The sequence below is a fragment of the Colobus angolensis genome, unplaced genomic scaffold, assembly GCF_000951035.1.
Source record: "Colobus angolensis palliatus isolate OR3802 unplaced genomic scaffold, Cang.pa_1.0 Scaffold484, whole genome shotgun sequence".
Taxonomy (NCBI): domain Eukaryota; kingdom Metazoa; phylum Chordata; class Mammalia; order Primates; family Cercopithecidae; genus Colobus; species Colobus angolensis.
In genome coordinates, this window is record NW_012118310.1 from 726,681 (window position 1) to 750,231 (window position 23,551).

General features: G+C 49.2%; 1 protein-coding gene across 6 annotated transcripts in view; it reads left to right on the plus strand.

The window, feature by feature from the left end:
- Positions 1 to 23,551, plus strand: part of MED15 (mediator complex subunit 15) — an 89,101-nt gene that overhangs the window by 19,423 nt on the left and 46,127 nt on the right. For 5 of the 6 annotated variants that reach the window (XM_011959175.1, XM_011959176.1, XM_011959177.1 and 2 more), the window contains exon 2: positions 14,835 to 14,922. In XM_011959175.1, the coding sequence (XP_011814565.1) occupies positions 14,835 to 14,922 (88 nt within the window). Of the gene's footprint in view, positions 1 to 2,120; positions 2,335 to 14,834; positions 14,923 to 23,551 lie in introns of those variants that run through there. The other variant, XM_011959179.1, reaches the window with a different exon arrangement.

Genomic DNA, 23,551 nt, shown 5'->3' on the forward strand with positions numbered 1-23,551 from the left:
TTCATGCCATTCTCCTGCCTTAGTCTCCCGAGTAGCTGGGACTACAGACACCTGCCACCACAAACGGCTAATTTTTTTTGTAGTTTTTTAGTAGAGTTGGGGTTTCACCATGTTAGCCGGGATGGTCTCGATCTCCTGACCCCGTGATCCCCCCACCTCGGCCTCCCAAAGTGCTGGGATTACAGGTGTGAGCCACCATGCCCAGCCTTATTTATCTATTTATTTATTTTTGAGACAGAGTCTTGCTCTGTTGCCTGCGCTGGAGTGCAGTGGTTCAATCTCAACTCACTGCAACCTCCGCCTCCAGGGTTCTCTGATTCTCCTACCTCAGCCTCCAGAGTAGCTGGGACTACAGGCATGCACCACCGTGCCTGGCTAATTTTTGTATTTTTAGTAGAGATGGGGTTTCACCATGTTGGGCAGGCTGGTGTTAAACTCCTGACCTCAGGTGATCCACCTGCCTTCGCCTCCCAACATACTGGGATTATAGGCGTGAGCCACCGTGCCCAGCCTGTTCTCGTTTATGATGTGTTATTCCATGGAGGACTCTGTTCCAGATTACATTTTTGTTTTGTGCCTAATGAACTTTGGTGTTAGTTCCAGGTGTTGGCTACATGAAGGCAACGCCAGGAATGACTTTGGTCATGTCTTCTGATAAATATATGCACTGAATTCTCTGGGCTGTGCACCTAGAAGTTAAATAGAGGGCTGGGTCAGGGGATGTGTCTCTTAGCATATTCTGCTGAACACTCTTCCCAAGTGGTACTAGTTTACGTTCCCACCAGCAAAATGTGAGGGAGTTCCACTTGCTAGACATCCTTGCCAACACCTGGTATTGTCAAGGAACCTGCCTTTATAACAGGCTCTGTCATTGATTTTGAATGCACATTGAAATTTACTGGGAGCAGTGACAGTAGGAATGGAAAAGATGATTTAAAAAAAGAAAAAAAGGAATGGAAAGGATGATCTAGGAGGGAGGGAGCCCACAAGGAAATAAGTGGTAGGATTTGGTGGTTCCATGTGTGAATGCTCGTGTTCTGTGTGCATGTGTCTATGAATTTGGAGGAGGAAGCCACTGGTATGCACTCCACCAGTTCTCCTGCCGCAGCCTCTCTACTCATCTGAGGGCTGGATGTAAGGTGATGATGTGGGGAGTGGGTGTGGGTGAAATTTCCAACAGCCAGTGGGAGATGGGGAAGCAAACCTGGGAAGAGCAGCCTGCTGCAGGAACAAGTGGGTGGGCCGTCCTGGAGGCTGGATGAAACCCATCTGCCTAGGTGGGGATGGCAGAAGGGGCAGAGCAGAGAACTCCAGAGCAGGGCTGTGGTGGGCAGAGCAGATGTGAAGAAAGACTGTGGGATGAGAGGATGGGGCATGGTGGAAACCATCAGATTCCAGTCATGGCATCCCCGGTCCCGTCTCTCCCTCCTGTTTTGGTCAGTAGCTTCAGGACTTGTGGGTGTAGTACTTCATTCCATTCCAGATAACATTGTAGAGAACTGAAAAACAGGAAGGTGTTTTCCATACTCTTTCCCCAGATCTGGCTGTTACTGACATATTGATATATTTCCACCAGTCCTGTGTGTGCTTATAGCTTGATATGTTTGCATTTTAAATATGTAAATACATATACACATGTATTTTTAAAGTGAAACTAGGCTATGACTGTGAGTTCAGTTTTGAGTTACAGGTTTCCCATGGCTTAAGTTGTGTTCTCTTCCTGGATGGAGTCTGGCTGGGACCTGCATGCTCATAGCCCAGGTTCACATGAGGTGTGGATCATGCACAGTCATCCCACAGGCTTGAGATAAGCATTTGACTTCCTTTTTTTTAAAAAAAAAAAAAGTTCATTATGGACTTTTTCAAGTGTTCCCAGAAGTAGAGATAATAGAAAAATGGTCTCCCAACTACTTTGGGAGTTAGCAACATATGGCCAGTGTTGCTTCACCCACCCTTCCTCACCACCTCCTGGACTATTTTAAATCACATCCCAGACACCAGATGATTTCAACTATGAGTACTTGAGTGCAGATCTCTAAAAGATCGAGCTTCCCCACCCCCACCAAATACCACAGAGCCATGTGAGATCAGCATTTCGGTTCGCAGATCTCATCCTTGCTACATGCTTTCCTGCTGGTGAGTGGGGACACTTTCAGGCTAGATGTAGGGGAGCCCCAGGCCAGCACCAGGACAGAGATCTCAAGGCCTTTCTAGCTCTGCTGGTTCTTTAGAAGTCAAACCAACAGATTGGAGTATGTGAAGGAAGCTCATGTGTTCTTCTGAACTAGCTTAGACAATAGCACACAGTTTGAAGGACAGCAGCCTTTTCTGCAGGTTAGTTCTTTCAATGATCTTGTTTGTTGGGAGTTGAGAGATCCTGAGAATAGAGGCAAGAAAGTGTCATCAAGCAGTCCAGAGGGGTGTACAGTGTTTGAAGTCTCCTGTATTGGTATGATTCGAGATTTTCTTTCTGCAAGACCAAAATACCCCTTCCTACATGTGGGTGGAGAGTTAAATTCTGAAGTATATATTTTTATCTTGTTAAAAAACACTTTTATGTTTCTTTAAAAAGTAAAAGAACCAGAATGTAGAAGTTCCAGTAAAGGAAAAGTTGCAGTCTGTTTGGGATACAGTTTGACAAATGTGCTCTCAGCTACCTGAGAGATGGAGAGGCCATGTGTTTGCTTTGGGTACATTGATGACTGAACAATCAGTATCTCATCATTTCCTGCCTTAGAGATGAAACCACCTGGGCAGTGGGGCAGTAAATTGGCTGCAGGATTGGAAGAAGTCCAGGGACAGTGTGGGATGCCACCCTGTAGCTGTCTAGAGACCTCGTGAAGCTCAGAAGGCTGGATGAGAACAAGCCCTGTACTGGTGGAGGACAGGGAAGGGGCTTTTCTGGCTGGGAGTGTGGTGAGGCATTTGAGCTGCAGGCAGAAGGCACCTCTCAGATTGGTGGGGGTGGGAGGAACTGCTTTGCCTGTGCCATTGGCCTCATTCACCCGGAGGTCCCTTCCAACTGCATCCATGTGCTGACTGTGGGGCCACTTGCAGAAGGAATATGTGGCAGTTTTTTTGTTTTTTTGTTTTGTTTTGTTTTTTTGTTTTGAAACGGAGTCTAGCTCTGTCACCCAGGCTGGACTGCAGTGGCGCGATCTCGGCTGACAGCAACCTCCGCCTCCCGAGTTCAAGCGATTCTCCTGCCTCAGCCTCCTGAGTAGCTGAGTTTACAGGCATGTGCCACCAAGCCTGGCTAATTTTGTATTTTCAGTAGAAACGGGTTTTCTCCATGTTGTTCAGGCTGGTCTCAAACTCCCCACCTCAGGTGAGCCACCCATCTCAGCTTCCCAAAATGTTGGGATTACAGGTGTGAGCCACTGCACCCTGCCACATGACCCTTCTTAAAAGCTATTGTTTGCTGAGTATTTCTCTATGACACTCTTTATGTGCATTTTGTCATTTAATTTTAATTTTAAATTTTTTTTTTTTTTTTGAGACAGGGTCTTACCCTTTTACCCAGGCTATAGTGTAGTGACATGATCTCAGCTTGCTGCAGCCTCCACCTCTTGGGCTCAAGAAATCCTCCCACCTCAGTCCCCAAGTTGCTGGGACTACAGCATGCACCACTATGACTGGCTAAGTTTTTGTATTTTTTGTAGAGATGGGGTTTCACTATATTGCCCAGGCCTGTCTTGAACTCCTGGGCTCAAGCATGAGCCACCACACTCGGCCTTATTTAATTTTTAATTACTTTAAATTTTATCAACATAATATATCACATAAACTGTAAAAAGACAAGAAACTACCGTGGTTCCCACTCTGCCAGTTCTCCCCAGAGGTAGCAACTGCCTTTACATCTGAGCTTTCTTCTGGCATATACCTCTGATTCTAGGTAATAGACACGTGCCGCTCTTGCAACTTGGCGTTTTACATTTATCTGTTGGCTTGCTCTGTAGCTCCCTTCCATCACCATTATCTCTGCTTCTCCTCCCTCATTCTTCCAGTATTTTACTTTCTGCATTAATCAGTAATGATTGTTTATGTTTTCTGCCTACACAAATGATATTCAAAGCTGAGCATAGTGGTGTACTGCAATTGCTTGTTACTTTTTTCCTAGGAAAGAATGGCCTTTTGAACACTGTTTTGCCCAGTTTTCTGTATATCTATTCCTATTCTTCCTTTATTTTCCGGTTGCCTCTCAGTACAGTTATCTTCAGGCTTAGTGCTAGTGGGCTGTCTGTCAGTTTCAGTTCAAACCTGTGGCCTCAAATGATCCACCCACTTGGGCCTCCCAAAGGAGGTGGGCGGTGACCCTCTTGGACCTCCCTTCTGGAACCCTCTAGGCAGTGGCCGTAGGCATGGTGTGACAGCCCTCAGCGTGCTTGTCTGTTGTTTGTCTGTCCGGACTAGGACTGTTGTTCTCCTTTGCTGGGTTCGTTGTTTCCTATATCCCGTGTCTCATCCTTTGTGATTTATTCCCTCATTCTGCTAGTTTCCTGAGAAGGGACTCCTGGGAATTAACTTTCTGGAGACCATGCCAGTTTGGGTGCATCTAGGCCCCCTGGTGGGACATGCTAACTGGGGGATTTAAAATGATGTTCCACTGTGCTGCCCTTGTGCTGGCATGTGCTTCTTTCTCCTGAGGTGCTGGCTCTGAGCCTCACAGTGACTTGCCTTGATCCCTGAATTCAAATCCTGCTCTACTCGGGAAGTTCCCTTGAGTCATTTCAGGAGAATCTCACTCCCTGCACTTCCTCTGCTGGAGTGTTTAATGTTCACTCTTTGGGCCTCTAATTTTATCTTCTATCTCCTGTTTTCTATCTCTTTTTCTTTTAGCTCTGCTCTCTAAGTGATTTCCACAATTTTGTCTTTGACCTTTCACTGCTAACATGCTTTTACTTCCAAGAACTCCTTTTTTTCCTTTTTCATAATCTGACTTTTCTCTTTTTATAGCACCCGTTCCTGTTAAATGGATACAATGTAGTATAATATTTATATGTATTATAATAAATTCTGTTTTTTTGGTAAATTTTCACTTTATTGCCCAGGCTGGAATGCAGTGATGTGTTCATGGCTCACTGTGGCCTCGAACTCCTGGGCTCAAGTGATCCTCCCACCTCAGCCTCCCAGGTAGCTGGGACTACAGGCATGCACCACCACTCCTGGCAAGTATTTTTATTTTTTGTAGAGATGGGATCTTGTGATGTTGCCCAGGCTGGTCTCAAACTCCTGACCTCAGCCAGATGTGGTGGCTCACGCCTGTAATCCCAGCACTTTGGGAGGCCAAGGCAGGCGGATCACAAGGTCAAGAGTTCGAGACCAGCCTGGTCAATATGGTGAAACCCCGTCTCTACTAAAAATACAAAAATTAGCTGGGCATGGTGACACGCGCCTATAGTCCCAGCTACTTGGGAGGCTGAGGCAGAAGAATCAGTTGAACCTAGGAGGCAGAGGTTGCAGTGAGCCGAGATCATGCCACTGTACTCCAGCCTGGGCAACACAGCGAGACTCCGTCTCAAAAAAAAAAAAAAATCAAACTCCTGACCTCAAGTGATCCTCTCGTCTCAGCCTGTGAAAGTACTGAGATTACAGGTGTGAACCATTGCACCTGGCCTAATAAATTCTACATTTCCTTCTTGCTGAATTTCTGTTACCTTAAATTACTCTTTTCTTGTGGGGTCTTTATTGGCCATGTTAATGGCTTTTGGCTGCCCTTGGCTGGTTGCTCACTCTGAGAGGGGCCCTCCAAAGCCTAGGAGTCTCTTCCAGCACATGAAGCTTGTTGACTGGGAACTTCGTTGAAGGCTCATCTGGCTGCAGATTCTGAGTCCTTCCTCCAGAACAATGGTCCCCAACATTTTGGCACCAAGGACCGGTTTCACAGAAGACAATTTTTCTACAGACTGGCAGATGAGGATGGTTTTAGGATGAAATTGTTCCACCTCAGATCATCAGGCATTAGACTCGCATAAGGAGCGTGCGACCTGGATCCCTCACATGCGCAGTTTACAGTGGGGTTTGTGCTCCTATGAGAATCCGATGCCGGCCGGGCGCGGTGGCTCAAGCCTGTAATCCCAGCATTTTGGGAGGCTGAGACGGGCGGATCACGAGGTCAGGAGATCGAGACCATCCTGGCGAACACGGTGAAACCCCGTCTCTACTAAAAAATACAAAAAATTAGCCGGGCGAGGTGGCGGTCGCCTGTAGTCCCAGCTACTCAGGAGGCTGAGGCAGGAGAATGGCGTGAACCCAGGAGGCAGAGCTTGCAGTGAGCTGAGATCTGGCCACAGCACTCCAGCCTGGGCAGCAGAGCGAGACTCCGTCTCAAAAAAAAAAAGAGAATCCGATGCCACTGCTGATCTGACAGGAGGCGGACCTCAGGCGGTAATGCTTGCGCACCTACCGCTGTGAGGCCTGGTTTCTAATAGCCCACAGACCTGTACTGGTCTGCGGCCCAGGGGTTGGAGACCCTGCCCTAGAGCATGGTCTTCCAGACACCGGGCTGTGGGTGAAGGCCTGGCTGCCAGCCTGCTGCTCACTGGGATGGAGGAGGCTGATGGGCCAGTGGGTCTCGGCAGTTAGTGTGCATCGATCTAGTCACTTAGACCAGGGCACGGATGACTACGCAGTCCACCTCTCTCAGTATCCTACCTGTGCCTTTTCAACTGAGTGGTTGACCCCCTAGTCCAGTGACTATCTGTTTCATGCTTTTCCAAAGAGTAAACCTCCTGTGGTCACCTGGTGTGGGAGTAGCTACTCACAGTGTGAAGTTGGGATGTGGGGGATACAGGGATAGCTTTCACCCTCTGTCCCAGAGCACGTGTTGCAGCCTGGCCACAACCTGGCAAAGACCTAGGGCTCTCCCCCTCCTCACTGTTACTTAGGACTCTGGTTTCTTGGTCCTCTTGCTGTGTACATTACCACTGGGCCATCAGCTTTCCAGCTTCTAAAAGGCTGTTGAGGCGACCATTTCCATTCCTCCTTTTTTTTCTGTGGTTTTAGGATGGAAGGGAATTAAATGTGCAGGTTTGGTCCCTCATTTCAACTTGGAGGTTCGTATTTGTTATTTATTTATTTATTTATTTATTTATTTAGAGACAGGGTCTCACTCTGTTACCCAGACTGGAGTGCAGTGGTGCTATCTCGGCTCACTGCAGCCTCCACCTCCCTGGTTCAAGCAATTATCTTGCCTCAGCTTCCTAAGTAGCTGGGATTACAGCCACACACCACCATGCCCAGCTAATTTATATATATGAGATAGAGTTTTACTCTTGTCACCCAGGCTGGAGTGCAATGGCTTGATCTTGGCTCACTGCAACCCTTGTCTCCCGGGTTCAAGCGATTCTCCTGCCTCAGCCTCCCAAGTAACTGGGATTATAGCGCACACCACCACACCTGGCTAATTTTTGTATTTTTATTTTTTATTTTCGAGACAGAGTTTCACTATTGTTGCCCAGGCTGGAGTGCAGTGGCAGGATCTCGGCTCACTGCAACCTCCGCCTCCCGGGTTCAAGCCATTCTCCTACCTCAACCTTCCAAGTAGCTGGGATTGCAGGCACCATGCCCGGCTAATTTTTTGTATTTTTAGTAGAGATGGGGTTTCACCACGTTGACCAGTCTGGTCTCGAACTCCTGACCGCGGGTGATCCACCCGCCTTGGCTCCCAAAGTGCTGGGATTACAGGCGTGAGCCACTGTGCTCAGCTAATTTTTGTATTTTTAGTAGAGACGGGTTTCACCATGTTGGCCAGGCTGGTCTCGAACTCCTGACCTCAAGTGATCCACCTGCCTCCGCCTCCCAGATTGCTGGGATTACAGGTGTGAACCACCACACCTAGCCCCAATCTTTTTTTTAATATGGGAAAATCTTTTTTCTTTTATGGTGTCTGCTTCTGGTGACATGCTTAGGAAACCATCATCCTGATATTGTCTAACTCTCCTTCTGTTGTCTTTTGGTCCTCTGTGATTTAGGTTTTCAACACATAGGGTAAGGGTCCCACGTACAAGCTGTGGGCTCCTGTCCCAGGTGGGCAAGCAGACTGCACACAGAGGCAGCAATTTACCAGGAGGCTTCTTCAGTGGGTTGAAGTGGAGCTGCCAAAAATTTATTCTGCCCTATGAGAGTTCACTTGATTGATAGGTGTTGTGTTTCTCAAAAATAGAAGAAACTCACAGAAGTTTCCTTGGAGCAGAATATAAATCTGTCCCATAAATGGCTAGGAGGAATCATCCTGTCCCCCTGAGGTCAGTCTGTGCCCCAGGGAGGAAAACACCTTCCTGCTTTAGACACCAGCAGGAGGACAGAGGAGTTGGCCGTCCTGGGAATTCATGCCCTCGTTCAGCAATGGGAAAGTAGTTAGACCAGGGAAGGGGGCCTGGCAATGTGGCAGGGGGAGCAGTGGTAAAGACGGTGGGGTCAGGGGAGAGGCCTCATTCAGAGGGGAGAGGGTCCTTGGTGGGAACCAGGGTGGGTGTGGAAGGAAGAGTCAGGGCGTGGAGCGGAGCAGAGCGGGAGTTGGGGTGGGGAGGCCAGTTTATGCCTCATCAACATGCCTGTGTGTGTCCTTCCTGTGGGCTGTGGGGCTGGCCTCAAGGTACACTGCAGGTGACTCAGAGCTCCAGTGGGAGGGTGCTCTGCCTGAGGGAGCTGCACATGCTCATTGGTCCATCGTCTGCTAGGGAGGGGGTGACAATAACCTCAACACGTGGTGGAGGTGTTTGGGGATGCTGTCCTATTGCACATTTGGGCAGGTTGTTGCCTGACTTATTTCTTTAATGTGTACCTAGCACTTCCTGTATGTCCAGTGCCTTATAATATTAACTACTGTCATCCTCAGGGCCACCTGTGAGGTTGGCACTGTCCCCACTGTGCAAAGGAAGGACAGGGAGGCACTCCCAGATGGGTTGAGGGCAGACTGGGGCAGCTTACCTCAGGCCTCGCTGGCCTTAGCAGGCTTTGAGCTTGATGCCCTGTGCTCCTTCCCTAGGATGCTCAGTTTGCCAGTTTTTTGCTTTATCTTAGTCTCATTCAGATTACAAGGACTGGGACTGGGCTCTTGTTGACAGAGTTTCCCAATTTGGAATAGGAAGGAGGTGAGGAACAACAGGCCCATGCTGGGCAGAAGCCCTGTAGACCAGGCCAACACTGGGCCTGTCCTCACTGCCTGGTCCTCTCTGTGCACCTTCATCCTGGCCACAGCCTCTCAGAGCCCTCCTTTATGAAGAGGCCACGCTTAGGGGGAGGGAGTGCCTCTCCCAAGACCGAGAGCTGGTGAGTGGCTATGTTGGAATTTGAGCCCAGGCCCCTCCTCCTCTGCCTGCTTCCTGCCAGGCCCAGCTGCCTGCCCCAGCACACGCCTTCCCCCAGGCACCCTGTCCTCCACTGCCAAGACGTGCTTCTTTGAGGCCTGGTTTCCCCCATGGCTGCCACGCTGATTCTCCATTCTGCACGTCGTGTCCCATCAAAATGCATGACAGTACCACTCCTTGTGTTAAAAAGAGCTGGTTATTTTGCCTGGCAGTGATGACTGCCTGCTGCACACAAAAGTGGACGCCGTTGTCTCTGCTCTCAGGGTGTTCTTGGTATAGTGGGGCTGACACACGGGAACCAGAGATTCCTCCAGGAAGTGCCACAGACATGGGTGAGGTGGCTACAGGGTTTCTGTGCAGCTGACAGCAGGGGTGCCTGGGTGGGAGCAGGGTGGGAGGCCCTAGCAGGCCTGATGGGATAGTCAGGCAATGTGCCAGGCAGTAGGTCATCGGTCCCTGGGGCCCTGGGGAGAGTGTGTGGGGCAGGTGCAGGAGTAGGTTCCTCAGTGGGCTTCTGGACAGGCTGCCTGCCCTGCTGGTGAGGAGCGAGGCTCAAGGCAGGCAGGGGCTCGGGTTGCTTCCCACACTCAGTGGCAGTTGCTCACTGACAGTTATGTGACCTGGGGAGCTGGTGAGGGCGTGGGGATAGGAATGGGAACGGGAGACAGAGGCCCTTTGGGAGGAATTGCCACAGGTGCAGTCGGAGTTGGGGCAAAGATTGGAACTTTGAAGAATTAAAGGTGGCAGTCAGAAAGTGAAGGGGGTTCCCAGGTTTCTCAATGGGCATTTGGTGCTGGGAGATGAAGACACCAAGAGCTCAGGCAGGGTCAGGCAGTGCCATTAAGACACACCGTGTTCTGGGGACAGTTCTGGACAGTAGGACATCCTCAGACCCCCTGGTGGGGGAGCTCCAAGGGCCTGTAATGATGAATCGGTCCCCTGGGAGGCTTCAGTCTAAGCTAGATACCAGTTGAACCCTGACTGAGTGCACAGACATAGCTATGGCAACCAGCTAGACCATGGCCCAAGGCAGAGCATGGGAGCCCAGTTCACAGCAAGGGAGTATGTGCTCTGAGCAGGTAACAGCCCTTGTGTTCAGAGGTCTGGCTGGTTGCAAACAGGGAGCGGCCCCCCGCCCCCTTCCTCAGCTAGTGCAAACACCACCCAGGCAGCCTTGGGTTCTTCGGCGGCCGCCTCATAGGCCTGTACTGTTTTCGAACCTGTTGCTTATGTTGGACAGGACTGTGGCAGGACAGTCATCGAGGGTCTTCCCTTGTGAGCTGACACCAGTCTGCTCCCTGCCCTCATCTGGCTGGACGGGCCCTCGTCTTCCAGGCTTGCTTGTGTCGGGACAGAGCTCACCGTGACAGGTTGGTTCTCTCTTCTTTGTCTGAGGCTGTGCTCCTTCCTCCATGTTTGGGGCTGTCTCCTTGTGTGATAGTTTCCTTTCATTTCGTGACAGTGGCTTGAAGGGTTTTGTTTTCAGGAGACAGAGACTGAGGAGTAGCCATTCGGATCTGGCTGCTCAGGAAGGCATGCTGGGGATGGCGGCAGAGCCCAGCTTAGGGAGATCAGAAGGGGGCTTTGGGAGCAGCCAGTCCTGTTCTGAAGGTGGGCCTGGGTCCGGCCTGCAGCCTCCCGCAGCAGGTGTGTTAGGTCTAAGGGAGGAAGGAAGGGGACTTGACCTCAGCATGAGTGTGAAATGGGTGCCCTCATGGAGTCAATGCCCAGGCAGGGGATGCCTCTGAAAAGTGCCAGGCCAGCTGGAGATGAAAGGGCAGGCATCAGCGGGGAAGTATGGGGGATTAGCTGCAGAGTTCCTGGGTTCTTTTTCGCTTTATCTCTTTATGGCACATGATCTTCAAACTAGAAACAGGAGCAAAGACGTTTTAAAAAATACGGTTGACAGAACTGCAAACCGCACAATGTCTGTAACTGGCCACCAAACCTGGTGGGCCTCCCTGGGTGGATGCTGTGGAGATGTGGGAGTGACATTGCACAGTGCTGCTGTTCAGAGCCCTGGCCTTGCTGGAGGAGCACCTGGCTCCTCGGCCCCACTCTGACCCCCCGCAGCTCATGCAGAAGTGGACATTTATCCCAGCTCGGTTTCCTGGTGTTGGCCTGTCAAGACTTGCCTGTTTCCGGCCTCCAGCTTTGTCCATGCTCCTCAGGCTCTGAGTAGCTGACAGTTGGTGTTCACAGTGTCCACGTCATCTGTGACGTTACCCAGGACAGGACAGGGCTCGTCTGCCAGCATATCCCCTGGTGTATGGTGCCACCTTGCCTTCGGCTCACGAAGCACATTTCTTCAACCTGGTCATCCCATCACCTCAAAGCTATTGCATTAAGCTGTGTTTCTAGATCTGTCTCTCTGACTGTGCCAGGTGTCTCTGCTGCACCAAGACAGTATCTGTCTGGGGCCTGCCAGTCTGCTGACACTCTCAAAAATGGCCAGTAGCAGCTCAAAAGGACTACTTTTGTATCAAGCTTGGCTTTGCTCTCTGATTGCTGTTGGTGGGCACAGGGCCCATCCGTGTAACTGGTTGTCACTTCCCAGACTCTTCTGCACCCGGCTCCATCTCTGACTCCTGGTCACATCTGCCACCGACAACCTCCCCACTCCTCACAGAGCCAGCCTCCAGGCTGTCCTGCTTGGCCTGCAAGTGCTCCCCTGCTGTTTCTACTGCTCTCCCCTGGGTCTCCCTATTGGTTCCAGTGCTTTGGGAGGCCAAGGTGGAGGATCACTTGGCCAAAATCCTAAGGCCAGGAGTTTGAGACCAGCCTGAGCAACAAAGCAAGACCCTGTCTGTACAAAAAAAGTAAAAAATAAAAAAAATTAGCCAGGCATGGTGGCACATGCCTGTAGTCCCAGCTATTTGGGAGGCTTTGGTGGGAGGATACTTGAGCCCAGGAGTTTGAAGCTACAGTGAGCTGTGTTTGCACCACTGCGCTGAACCTGTGACAGAGCAAGACCTTGTCTCAAAAAACAAAAGAAGACAAAGAAAAAAGGAAGATGGGAAGAACAGGTATGCTCTTGAAGGGCATACCTGCCTTGAGGGGCACAGGTGAGGCAACCTTCAGGAAATAGGCCTATGCAGCCACTTCTATCAGAAATGTTCACTGACTTCTTGGGGCCTAGCAGCTGTCATCTCAGCCTCTGAGTGTGGAAAGCCTGCCCCGCACCAATCTGAGAGCATGCGCACAGGGTCCTCCCAGCCCACCCATGCCTCGCTTCCCCAGAACTCTGACCCAGCACCGTGCGTGAGCTGGTTGTCATTATCCTCCTGAATTGTTAACTCTCTCATCTTTTGTGGCTCTGGTGACCTTTCCCCTTACTTCTCTGTTCCACCCCTGGATGCCTTGTGAGCAGGAACCCCTTGCTGCCTCCTCGCCTCAGTTCAGGCTTCAGGAAGCAGACAGGGAGGTAGGAACTCCAGGAGTGCTGGAGTCTCATTCTGTTGCCCAGGCTAGAGTGCAGTGGTGCCGTCTTAGCTCACTGCAACCTCTGCCTCCCAGGTTCAAGCGATTCTCCTGCCTCAGCATCCCGAGTAGCTGGGACCACAGGTGCCTGCCACCACGCCAGACTAATTTTTGTATTTTTAGTAGAAACAGGGTTTCACCATGTTAGACTGGTCTCAAACTCCTGACCTCAGGTGATCCACCTGCCTTGGCCTCCCAAAGTGCTGGGATTACAGACCTGAGCCACTGTGCCCGGCCCAAGAATGCTTTTTGAATCTAGCAGGATGATAGGTCAATGTCATTTTGTTTTTCTTTTTATGTTAAGACAGATGTGTACACCTCTTAGCATTAAACCTCCTTTCTGTGATGTCTTTAAGAATCACAGTTGTATTGCTGCAGCCCCGTGTACATTCCTTCAGTTTCCTGAGGTTAGCTGGTTGCTGTTTGGAGTGGTCGGAATGCTTTCTAGCATGGGCTGGACTGGGCCTATTCAATTCACTCAGAGGCAGGGCCACAGAGCCCTGACATGCTTGCTTCTTTTTTTTTTTGAGACAGAGTCTCGCACTATCTCCTAGGCTGGAGTGCAGTGGTGCGATCTCCGCTCACTGCAAGCCCTGCCTCCCGGTTCACGCCATTCTCCTGCCTCAGCCTCCCAGGTAGGTGGGACTACAGGCGCCTGCCACCATGCCCAGCTAATTTTTTGTATTTTTAGTAGAGACGGGGTTTCACCATGTTAGCCAAGATGGTCGCAATCTCCTGACCTTGTGATTCACCCGCCTTGGCCTCCCAAAGTGCCAGGATTACAGGCATGAGCCACCACACCCAGCCTGTTTCTTTTTTTCTTTTTTTTTTTTTTTTTCGCTCTGTCACCCAGGCTGGAGTGCAATGGTGCGATCTCATCTCACTGCAACCTCCACCTCCTGGGTTCAAGCAATTCTCCTGCCTCAGCCTCCTTCGTAGCTGGGATTACAGGCATGCACCACCACACCCGGCTAATTTTGTATAATAGAGACGGGGTTTCGCCGTGTTGGTCAGGCTGGTCTTGAGCTCTTGACCTCAGACAATCCACCTGCCTCGGCCTCCCAAAGTGTTGGGATTACAGTCGTGAGGCACTGCACCTGGCCACTTGTTTCTTTATCAGCAAACCCAGGGTGGGAGGCCAGGCAAGGAAGAGACCCATCCCACTGGGAAGAAGGCAGGCCATGAGCAGACCAGAGCCGCCCGCCCCTGGTAACCACAGTCCAGGCCTTTCTAACAGATGCACACTTGTTTTTGTCTTTCCGTGTGTGAGTGTGGGAGGTGGGGGGTGGGGTGGGGCAGCATGTGCTGCATTCAAGGGGGGTCCAGTTTAACTGACGTACGTGACTTTTTACCCCTGTGGAGCAGCAGTATGATGAAAAACCCTTCATAGGATTCTATCTCTTAGTACAAAATTGTTGGTAAATCAGTTTTTAAAGATATTTTTCACATTTATGTGGTCTTTCTCCTCTTGTCCCCAGCTTGAAGCTGTTGAAGTTGGGGCTTGTCTCTTTGATGGCATATATGAAACCTGCATTGTCCCACACAGGGACAGACCCTTGCCTTGGGAGGAACTGAGAGATGACTTCATGTGTCCCCTTCATCTTATAGGAGGAATCAAATCTGGAACCAGGGTGCTACCATCTGGCAGAGTTCATAGGGAACTCAGGCCACTCAGAGAGCAGGAAATAGAGGCCAGCTGGCCACCCAGTAGTCCTAGATCCTGAACTGGTTGTGAGCCATCCCTAGGGACTAGCCCCCCGCCCCCTCATGCCAGGTCTCTCTCTTTGCTTCATGGTGACCACCTTTCCTGTCCCTTTTTTCTGATCACCCTGCTCGCTCTCTCCCTCACTCAGTGGCCTGTCGTTGCTCTCTATTGAGTGCCCCTTCCTATATTCCTCTCCTGGACCTCAGCTAGGCTGGTGTGCTGGGTCTGATAGCACTTTGTCACCAGGGGCAGCTGCTTGTGCAGGGCCTGTTGGCCAGGGCCCCACAGCGGTGAACTCACTGGTGTGTGCAAACGTCTCTTCTCCTTTTGTGTTTCAGTGAGGATGCCATGAGGAAAGCTGGCATGGTGCACAGTAAATCCAGCAACGATCCGGAGAGCCATGTGTTCCTGAAGGCCAAGACCCGGGTAAGGCCCCAGTGGGTGGAGCCCCTCTGACAGAGAGCCTTGGAGAGGAGAGTGTCACAGACTCTGGAACCTCTCTGTTGGGTGTCCTAGGGTGTAGGGGTGGGGTGGTTACTCATTGATTGATCACAGGCACAGTTGGCTTTGCCTGCAGCAGTCTGGGTCCTCCTGTGTGTCCATGGTACAAGGAGGGCATTTGGGATGCAGGCCCAGCCTCTAGCCCCAGACCTCACTGCTGGCACCTTCCATCTGTGGTCAGCCCCCGTGAATCCTACTGGAAGCTCGCTCAGGCCTCTAGCTGCTCCTGTGGAAGGGATCAGTGCCATGATCAAGAACCTGATTTGTCCTCAGCCCCTCCTAAGGGTCCTTACCTAAGCCCTACAGGGCCCTGAGGCATGCACCCAGGATCATTCCTGTCCCCTTTTGCTAAGTGAAGAAGGTGATGCTTATCTAGAACTCATCACAGGTGGAGTGGAGAAGAAGGATTTCCACTACATGTGGGCTCTCTCCCTGGGTGGGGCACCACATTAAGGGCTTTATGTGACCACCTCCTTTCATCTGTCCCTGGGACAGAACCATTTTACTAGAAATGAACAAGACACATATGTACTTGTGTGCACGTGTGTGCGCAAGGCAGACCTGCAAGAGCACAGGGACTGAGGTGGGGTAGAGTGGGCTCTGTACTAGGGATCTGTTTGATAAGCCTTTTCTTTTTCTTTAAGAGCTTTATACGATTCACGCTTTAAAGTTTACATTTCAGTGGTCTTTAGGATATTCACAGAGTTGTGCGGCCATCACCAAAATCTAATTTTGGAACATTCATTAATAAATAAAAACAGGTGCAGCTCCACTGTGTTGGTCAGGATGGTTTCAAACTGCTGGCCGTATGCCATCCTCTTGCCTAGGCCTCCCAAAGTGCTGGGGTCACAGGTGCGAGCCACCAAGCCTGGCCTAATTTTAGAATTTTTTTTTGTTTTTGAGACAGGGTCTCACTCTGTACCCAGGCTGGAGTGTAGTAGCGTGATCTCAGCCCACTGCAGCCTCAACATCCTGGGCTTAAGTGATCCTCCTTTTTTAGTCTTCTGAGTATCTGGGACTACAGGCGTGTGTCACCACACCCGGCTAAGTTTTTTATTTTTTTGTGGAGACAGGGTCCCGCTATGTTGACCAGGCTGGCCTTGAACTCCTGATCTCAAGCTATCCTCCTGCCTTGGCCTCCCTAAGTGCTGGGATTACAAGTGTGAGCCACCATGCTCAGCCTTCAACATTTTTTAAATAAACTTTATACCTGATAGCAGTCACACTCCCTTTTCTTTCAACCCTCAGCTACCACTTATGCTTTCTACTGCTGTAGATTTGCCTATTCGGAATTTTCCGTATACAATATACAATTGTACAATATATTTTTTTTTGTTTTTTTGTGACAGAGCTTTCCTCTTGTTGCCCAGGTTGGAGTGCAGTGGCACAATTTCAGCTCACTGCAACCTCCGCCTACCAGGTTCAAGCGATTCCTCCACCTCAGCCTCCCAAGTAGCTGGTATTACAGGCGCCCACCACCACGCCCGACTAATTTTTTGTATTTTTAGTAGAGACTGGGTTTCATCATGTTGGCCAGGCTGGTCAAACTCCTGACCTCGGGTGATCGTCCCGCCTCAGCCTCGCAAAGTGCAGGGATTACAGGCGTGAGCCACCGCACCCGTCCTTGTACAATATATGTTTTCATTTTGCACATGGCTTATTTCACTTAGCATAATATTTTCAAGGTTCAAGGTCCATGAACCATATTTCGTATATACTTTATTCCTCTTTTTTTTTTTTTTTTTTTTCTTTTGAGACAGAGTCTCGCTCTGTCCCCCAGGCTGGAGTGCAGTGGTGCAATCTCGGCTCACTGCAAGCTCCGCTTCCCGGGTTCACACCATTCTCCTGCCTCAGCCCTCTGAGTAGCTGGGACTACAGGGGCCCACCACCACGCCCGGCTAATTTTTTGTATTTTAGTAGAGACAGGGTTTCACCGTGTTAGCCAGGATGGTCTCGATCTCCCGACCTCATGATCTGCCTGCCTTGGCCTCCCAAAGTGCTGGGATTACAGGTGTGAGCCACTGCGCCTGGCCTCCTCTTTTTTTTTTTTTTAGGTGGAATCTTGCTCTGTCACCCAGGCTGGAGTACAGTGGCACCATCGTGGCTCACTGCAACCTCCACCCACTGGGTTCAAGCAGTTCTTCTGCCTCAGCCTCCTTAGTAGCTGGGATTACAGGTGTGTGCTACCATGCTTGGCTAGTTTTTGTGTTTTTAGTAGAGATGGGGTTTGCCATGGTCTAGGGCTATGTTGACCAGGCTGGTCTCGAACTCCTGACCTCAGGTGATCCACCTGCCTTGATCTCCGAAAGTGCTGGCATTACAGGCGTGAGCCACCACACCGTGCCTGGTCAACTTTGTTCCTTTTTATTGTCAAATATTCCATTTCTGGATGGCCGTATCACGTATTTTATAGCCATTCATTAGTTGGTGGACATTTACATAGTTTGTACTTTTTGGTTATTATGAAGAAGCAGAACAATAGTTCGTGTATATATTTTTGTGTGGGCTGTGTTTTCATTTCTCTTGGATATATACCTAGGGGTAGAGTTGCTGGGTCATATCGTACCTCTGTATTTGACCTTTTGAGGAAGTGCCAGATTTCCCAAAGCAGCTGCACTATTTTAAATTCTCACCAGCAACTTAAATGAGGTTTCAATTTCTCCTCATCCTCTCCAGTACTCGTTGTCTATTTTAATTGTAGCCATTGTGTAATAGGTGTGAAGTGGTGTCTCATTGTTTTGATTTGCATTTGCCTAGTGACTAATGATGCTGAGCATCTTTTTCATGTGCTTTTTGGCCATTTGTTTATTTTCTTTGGAGTAATGTCTATTCAGATCCTCTGTTCATTTTTAAATTGGGTTGTTAGTCTTTTTATTGTTGGGTTGTAATAGTTCTTTATGCATTTGGATATAAGTCTGTTATTAGATAGATAATTTGCAAATATATGGGGGGATTTTTATTTTTATTTTTTTTACTTTTTTTTTTTTTTTTTTGAGACAGTCTTGCTCTGTTGGCCAGGCTGGAATACCGTGGCACAATCTTGGCTCACTGCAACCCCTGTCTCCTGGGCTGAAGCAATTTTCCTGTCTCAGCCTCCTGAATAGCTGGGATTACAGGCGTGTGCCACCATGCCCGGCTAATTTATGTATTTTTAGTAGAGACAAGCTTTCACCATGTTGGCCCAGCTGGTCTCAAACGCCTGACCTCAGGTAATCCACCCCCCTTGGCCTTCCAAAGTGTTGGGATTATAGGCTTGAGCCACAATGCCTGGCTGACTCTTTTTATTGTTTTTTTTTTAATTAACAAATTTTAGCTGGGCACAGTGGCTCATGCCTGTAATTCCAGCACTTTGGGAGGCCTAGGTGGGCAGATCATCTGAGGTCAAGAGTTCGAGACCAGCCAGGCCAACATGGAGAAACCCCCGTCTCTACTAAAAATACAAAATTAGCCAGGCATGGTGGCACATGCCTGTAATCCCAACTACTCAGGAGCCTGAGGCAGGAGAATTGCTTGAACCCGGGACGCGGAGGTTGGTGTGAGCCAAGATCGCGCCAGTGCACTCCAGCCTAGGCAACAAGAGTGAAACTCCATCGTTAAAAAAAATTGACAATTTTTAATTGTTTTTGTTAGTTTGTATATTCTTTTTCTTTTCTTTTCTTTTCTTTTTTTGAGATGGGGTCTCACTCTGTCGCCCAGGCTGGAGTGCAGTGGCACAATCTCGGCTCACTACAACCTCCACCTCCCGGGTTTGAGCTATTCTCCTGCCTCAGGCTCTCGAGTAGCTGGGATTACAGGCACACACTGCCACGCCCAGCTAATTTCTGCATTTTTAGTAGAGACGGGGTTTCACCATGTTGGCCAGGATGGTCTCAAACTCGTGACCTCAGGTGATCTGCCCCTCTCGGCCTCCCAAAGTGCTGGGATTACAGGTGTGAGCCACCGCACCCGGCCTCACTTGTGACTTTTCATGTGACTGCTTTCCATCCGCAGCCCAGCCATGCTGGCAGGGCAATAAAGGCTTCACTCAGGCTGCACATCAGTTTTCCTTACATGGCCTCCACGTGGTATCTTTAGTAGCATAGCTGGACTTCCTTTTAGCATGGCAGCTGGCTTGCAAGAGAAGGAAGAAGTGGAAGCTGCCAGTCCTCACAACTCCTAGAACATCACTTGGAAACAGTAAGTCTCAAGGCCAGTGCAGGTTCAGGGGAGGGTAAATTACCTCTACCTTTTGATGAGAACGGCAGCCTATAGGCAGGCCATTAATTATTTTGGGAGCACTGTGGAGACTAGCTACCACAGAGACATGCCCAGCACCTTAGGATTAATCCTTCCCTCCCAAAGGAGGCGTCCAGCAGAACAACTGCCCCTTCCTATGACAGCTCTCTCTGCCTTGGCCCCTGAATTAACGGTAGCCTGCCCACTGTGCCATAATGATTTTAGTCCATTTCCTTTTATCAAGCCATTTCTAAATCCCTAACTCCAGGAAGAAGCTCTGATTAATTGGAAGACAAATATGTATAAGAACTGTTGGAAATTTCCTACATCGTTTTTACAGGGACAGACATCTTACTTGGATATTGTCTGGTGGCCATCTTTTTACTTACTGCTGAAACTCCTCATGGAGGCAATGCCAGCTAGTATTGTGAGGACCGTCTCAGCAGGTGGACTGTGATAGGACTCTCCAGGTCAGATGGCAGCCCAGGCACACTTGTTACCTGCCCTTGCTGCCTGAGACCCTGTTGGAACAGCTGTGAAGGAATGTAAAAGGTGGGACCCCTGAGCAGGGAATAGGATAGGGAGAAGTAGTTTCTCTGTGTTTCCAGACCCCAAGAGGGTCTGAGAGGTTGTGGCTCATGGAGGAGGAGGATTACTCTCCATTGTAGTCCTGGCAGGCTTCCAAGTCCAGAGGTGCCCATCCCAAAGAAAACCAGGCACTAATGGACACCTCAGGCTATCTAGCGTATACCCCAGAGCAAGGAAAGCCTTGTGTGTACTTGTCTAAAGGAATTCACCAAATTGTCTGGAGTGAGCTCATACCTTCAGTGTGAGTGTCAGCACCCCAAATTAAAGCCCTCCTTATCCTGTCATTGCCTGGCTCCAGGTCTCACAGCCAGGCCCTGTTTGTGCACTCTACAGTGATGTCTGCCTAGAAGGTCCTGTTCTGCATGCTTCATGTGTGTAAACTCATTTGATCCTTACTTGGTTACAGTGCCACTCTTCCCTGTTTACAGGCAAGGAAACTAAGGCATGCAGATGCTAATTGTTTTGCTCAGGATGTCATTTGGCTGATGTCAGACCCCACACTTTCAGCCACATCTCTTACTGACTCCGTTCTGTCAAAACAAAAGACACCCAAACACCCACTTTAATTCCTTAACACTTTAATTTTTATGGGTGGGACTACTCTCTGTCTAAGGGAGACTGAGGGATACAAAAATAGCTATGCCTAAGGGTGGTAGGCAATAGTGATAATGGCATCTCCAAACATTCCAGCCAGCCTCCTGAAGGAAAGTTCAAGACGATTTGGCACCCACTGAATGAGAAGACAATCAGGGTCCTGGCATCTCTGTGTCAGCACTACAGGGGCAGTGCGGACATATGTTTACTGGAACTGGATGTATTTCTGGACATTTGCTTACTTTGCCTGTTAAAAATTAAACTCCTATCACCTATTTTCCACTTAACATAGTGCTATGGAAAAGTAGTACATGTTGGCCGGGATGCAGTGGCTCATACCTGTAATTCCAGCACTTTGGGACACCGAGGCGGGTGGATCAGGAGGTCAGGAGATCGAGACCATCCTGGCCAATATGGTGAAATCCCATCTCTACTAAAAATACAAAAATTAGCCAGGCATGGTGGTGGTATGCCTGTCATCCCAGCTACTCAAGAGATTGAGGCAGGAGAATTGCTTGAACCCAGGAGGTGGAGGTTACAGTGAGCTGAGAGCACGCCACTGCACTCCAGCCTAGGCAACAGAGTGAGACTCCATCTCAAAAAAAAAAAAAAAAAAGGAAAAGAAGAGTATTACATGTCTCTGGTTTGTAGTTTAGAAATAACTGGTACAGAACTGAACCCTGACTGAGGAGCTAAGGTGAAACTCAGGGACTAGGCAGGCTGAGGGAGCATCAGAACTGGGAAGCCACCTTGGAATTCATCGGAGAGGAGGGTCTAAGCTGAACAACAAAACAGCTAGAATCAAGGGGCAAAAAGATAGGCCCAACTGTGTTCCCCAGGAGAGCAAGAGAGGACAAAGATGCCAACATGCCTCTGATTAATGAAGATACTTTCCTACCTTCAGCTTTCTTTTTGTTTTGTTTTGTTTGAGTCAAGGTGTTGCTCTGTTGCACAGGCTGGAGTACAGTGGTGTGATCATAGCTCACTGAAGCCTCAAACTTCTGGGTTCAAGTGCTCTACCCACCCCAGCCTCCCGAGTAGCTGGGAGGTATGCACCACTATGCCTGGCTAATTTTTTAAAAACTTTTTTTTTCCATAAAACATATGATTCAAAGATTGACTAATTATATTTAAAATGTTTTTTGTAGAGATGGGGTCTCACTGTTTTGTCCAGGCTGGTCTTGAACTCCTGTCCTCAAGCAATCCTCCCTCCTCGGCCTCCCAGAGTGCTGGGATTATAGACGTGAACCACTGCGCCTGGCTGCTTCAGCCTTTCGGGGGGACCTCACAAGCCTAGGATCAGGCTTTTCACCAAATATGAATATGTCTTCTGCTATACCTATTCATCAAGGACAATTACTGGCCCCAGCATTCAGTGCTTAGTCTTAGAGCTGAGAAAAGCGTGGTTTGTACATTAAAAGATGTGGCTGGGTGCAGTTTCAGGAGGCTGAGGTGGGCAGATCACTTGAGGTCAGGAGTTTGAGACCAGCCTGGCCAACGTGGTAAAACCCTGTCTCTACTAAAAATGTAAAAATTACAAAAATTAGCCAGGTGTGGTGGCGCACACCTGTACTCCTAGCTATTTGGGAGGCAGAGGCTTGAACCCAGGAGACAGAGGTTGCAGCTAACTGAGATTGCACCACTGCATTCCAACCTAGGCGACAGAGTGAGATTCCATCTCAAAAAAGAAAAGAAAAAAAATTGAACAGTTGATGTATTAATTATTGATATGTGCTGGAAAGACGTGAGTTGTGCTGCATGCAGCTGGTTCAGAATGAGGGTTGAGTGTCATTTCTACCAGTAGGCAGTGCTCCTTTGCTCCACTCTATCTAAATGTGTGACCATCAAGACTCCTGCACCATACTTAGTAAACCTACTTGTTCATAAACCCTATTTTAAATTATAAAGGTTTGGTTTTCAGTAGCCATATTATGCATATATTAAGGCTCTGAGAGCTAAGTACTTTATGAACACCATGTAAAGAACTCCTACAACTCAGCAAAACCAAAAAAAAAAAAAAAGGGCAACTACAAAATAGGCAAAGTACTTGAATAAACGTATCTCCAAAGAAGAGATACCACGTGAAAAGAGGCTCAATGTCACTAGTCATTAGGGGATTGCAAATAAAAGCCTCAATGAGGTGCCACTTCATTTCCATTATAATGATTGTGATTTAAAACACAACAATAATAAGTGTTGGCAAAGATGTAGAGAAAATGCAATTTTCTTTCTTTTTGAGACAGAGTCGTGCTCTGTCGCCCAGGCTAGAGTGCAGTGGCACAATCTTGTCTCACTACAGCCTCTGCCTCCCAACTTCCAGTGATTTTCCTACCTCAGTCTCCTGAGTAGCTGGGACTATAGGCACACACCATCACACTCGGCTAATTTTTTTTTTTTTTTTTTGCAACGGAGTCTCGCTCTGTCACCAGACTGGAGTGCAGTGGCGCAATCTCGGCTCACCACAACCTCTGCCTCCCAGGTTCAAGCAATTCCCCTGCCTCAGCCTCCCGAGTAGCTGGGACTACAGGCACACGCCACTATGCCCAGCTAACTTTTGTTAGATATAGAGATGGGGATTCACCATGTTGGCCCGAATGGTCTTGATCTCTTGACTTCATGATCCACCCGCGTAAGCCTTCAAAGTGCTTGGGATTATAGGTGTGAGCTGCCGCGCCCAGCCAAGGCCCGGCTAATTTTTGTATTTTTAGTAGAGACAGGGTCTCATCCTGTTGGCCATGCTGGTCTTGAGCTCCTGACCTCAGGTGGTCTACCCATCTTGGCCTCCCCAAAGTGCTGGGACTACAGGGGTGAGCCACCGTCCCTGGCAGAGAAATTGGAATTCTCATACATTGCTAGAGAGAATGTGAAATGGTACAGCTGCTGTGAAAAACAGTATTACAGTTCCTCAAAAAACTGAATGTAGAGTTACCATACGACCCAGAAGTTTCACTCCTGGGTATATACCCAAGAGAAAAGAAAGCATGTCCACACAAAAACATATACACGGCTGGGTGCGGTGGCTCAAGCCTGTAATCCCAGCACTTTGGGAGGCCGAGACAGGCAGATCATGAGGTCAGGAGATCGAGACCATCCTGGCTAACATGGTGAAACCCCGTCTCTACTAAAAAATACAAAAAACTAACCGGGCGAGGTGGCG